This window comes from Thalassophryne amazonica, chromosome 14 (genome assembly GCF_902500255.1).
Source record: "Thalassophryne amazonica chromosome 14, fThaAma1.1, whole genome shotgun sequence".
NCBI lineage: Eukaryota > Metazoa > Chordata > Actinopteri > Batrachoidiformes > Batrachoididae > Thalassophryne > Thalassophryne amazonica.
Genome location: NC_047116.1, coordinates 96,185,010 through 96,187,022, shown reverse-complemented (window position 1 = coordinate 96,187,022; position 2,013 = coordinate 96,185,010). Strand labels below are relative to the sequence as shown.

The following is a 2,013-nucleotide window of genomic DNA, read 5'->3' as shown; positions in this document are numbered from 1 at the left end:
GCCTAGAAAGACCAGGTCTTTGTTCTAGCAAATCACATCAACAGGTCACCTCAAAATAATGCTCATCATTGAAATCACATGGAACAAAGATCTGAATCCTGCTGTCCCTTCATGGTATGTGGTGACCATGTGTGATGTCACTGAAATCAGTGGATGCTGTGCAGACAGAGAGAAGTCCTATTCTCCAGGGACCCTAGACCCTAGTTATCTCCAGGGACCCTAGAGTGAAGTGGCTGAGAGTCTACGACTCCAGTTGGATGAGATGTGTCGCAGTTGAGTCCATCACAGGTCACTTTGCCAGTCAAGGCTGGTGCCTATTACTAGTTGAGTGGATTGAGATGATGCATATGATGTGGCTTGTCCAAGGACACATGCAGGTAGTCAGAAACACACACCTGGAAACAAATATCCAGATGCTGCTTTTGCTTTAATTCTTTTGTGCCAGTAGCCCTTGGTCAGGTCCTTAAAGTTAAAATCTTCATGACAGAAAGTTCATCTACTGTCAAATTTCTCTTCTTCTCTCCCAACAAACAAAGAAACAAATTAATTAGTTTAATTATCACAGTAATCATCCAGACTGGTCTCCTCTGTCCAATCTTTAGCTGAGCCACGTCTCTTATTCTTCTCCCCCATGACAATGGCAGCTAGCACTGTAATCAGAACTGTGACAGTCAGAATAAGAACGGTCACTGTCTCAGCTACACACAGGCCATCAGCCACTTCCACCATCAAAGAACCCTTTAATTCTGCTGGTTCATTGCACCTCAGCTTCTCATAGTCATCTAGAAATAAGCGATGGATGCTGGCCAGCTTTCTGAAGACCCTCTGCAGGTCACAGTCACAATGCCATGGGTTCCCCTCCAGCAGGACATGTGCATTAGATGCACAAATGCCCAGCAGCATCTTGAAGTGCAGCCCAGATAGTTGGTTGAAGGTAAGATCAAGCAGAACCAGATTGCATAGTGAAGCAAAGGCCCCTGGTTCAGTCATGTTTATTTGGTTACCCTGAAGTCTGAGCACCTCTACAGAGTGTAATGTTGAGAAGAAGTCTAGTCCCAGAGTGGTGAGCCTGTTTCTCTGGAAGTGGAGACGGCGCAAAGCTGTCAAGCTACCCAGCGCTCTGGGTTTGACGATTTCAATGATGTTGGCGCTCACATCCAGCTTCACGAGATTGTGGAGGTTTTCAAAATTTGTGCTTTCCAGGACGCTGAGGTGGTTGTGAGCTAGGACAAGCTCTGTAAGGGAGTCCAAGCCGAGTGAGAAGCCATCACCAAGGGCAGAGAGCTGGTTCTGACTCAAGTCTAACTTCCTTAAACTGTTTAATTTGACGAAGGCTCCGTCGGCCACCGAAGTGATGTTATTCTCTCTCAGCAGCAACACCTTCAGACCCCAAAGAGGCCCAAAGGAGCCTGAGGGGAGCGTCGTCAGAAGGTTCCTGGACATGTCCAAATACTCTGTGTTGACTGGAAAGTTGTCGAGAGCGGTGACGACACTCCTGTCTGAGCAGTTGACATATTTTATGTCTGGAAGACTTTCACACCCGCCAAGACAAGTATTCACCACCGGAGTTTGAAGCATGAAAATCAAATGCAGCAAAAGCAGCCAAAAGGCAGAAGTCACCATGTTTCTGAGAAAAATAAATCAATAAATGTGTGTTACAACACAGTTAGTATACACACACACACACACACCATACAAATGAATCCAGTGCAGTCAAACATTTGGAGTTCAGTGTGAATTTCATAGCTCAGAGGACACACTTAGTGTCAGATTAGCCAAATGATGAAACTAAAATCTGCAAACAGAGGGTAGCACAGTAAGACGTCAGCCTACCTGCTGCAGCGTGTTGGCCCCGCACCGGTCTGTGTGAGCTCACCGCTGCTGCCAGAGCGTCTGCTGACAGGTGAAGGCTGCTCACACAATGAATGTGTGAATAATTCATGGCACAACAAACACACACTCACATCACACAAATGGTGGATGGAAAAAACATGGCAGGGGGAGGAGGAAAGT

At 46.4% G+C, this 2,013-nt stretch overlaps 1 protein-coding gene across 1 annotated transcript; it reads right to left on the bottom strand.

Moving 5' to 3' along the window:
• Positions 1 to 380: 380 nt before the first annotated feature.
• Positions 381 to 1,624, bottom strand: LOC117524656 (chondroadherin-like protein). Its single transcript, XM_034186471.1, has one exon. It carries the CDS (start codon positions 1,621 to 1,623, stop codon positions 553 to 555), a length of 1,071 nt encoding a protein of 356 aa, XP_034042362.1. The 5' UTR covers position 1,624; the 3' UTR covers positions 381 to 552.
• Between the last annotated feature and the right edge of the window lie 389 nt (positions 1,625 to 2,013).

What these genes read in the sequence shown, in the direction of transcription:
- LOC117524656 (XM_034186471.1), bottom strand. Translation starts at nt 1,623, where the DNA reads ATGGTGACTTCTGCCTTTTGGCTGCTTTTGCTGCATTTGATTTTCATG.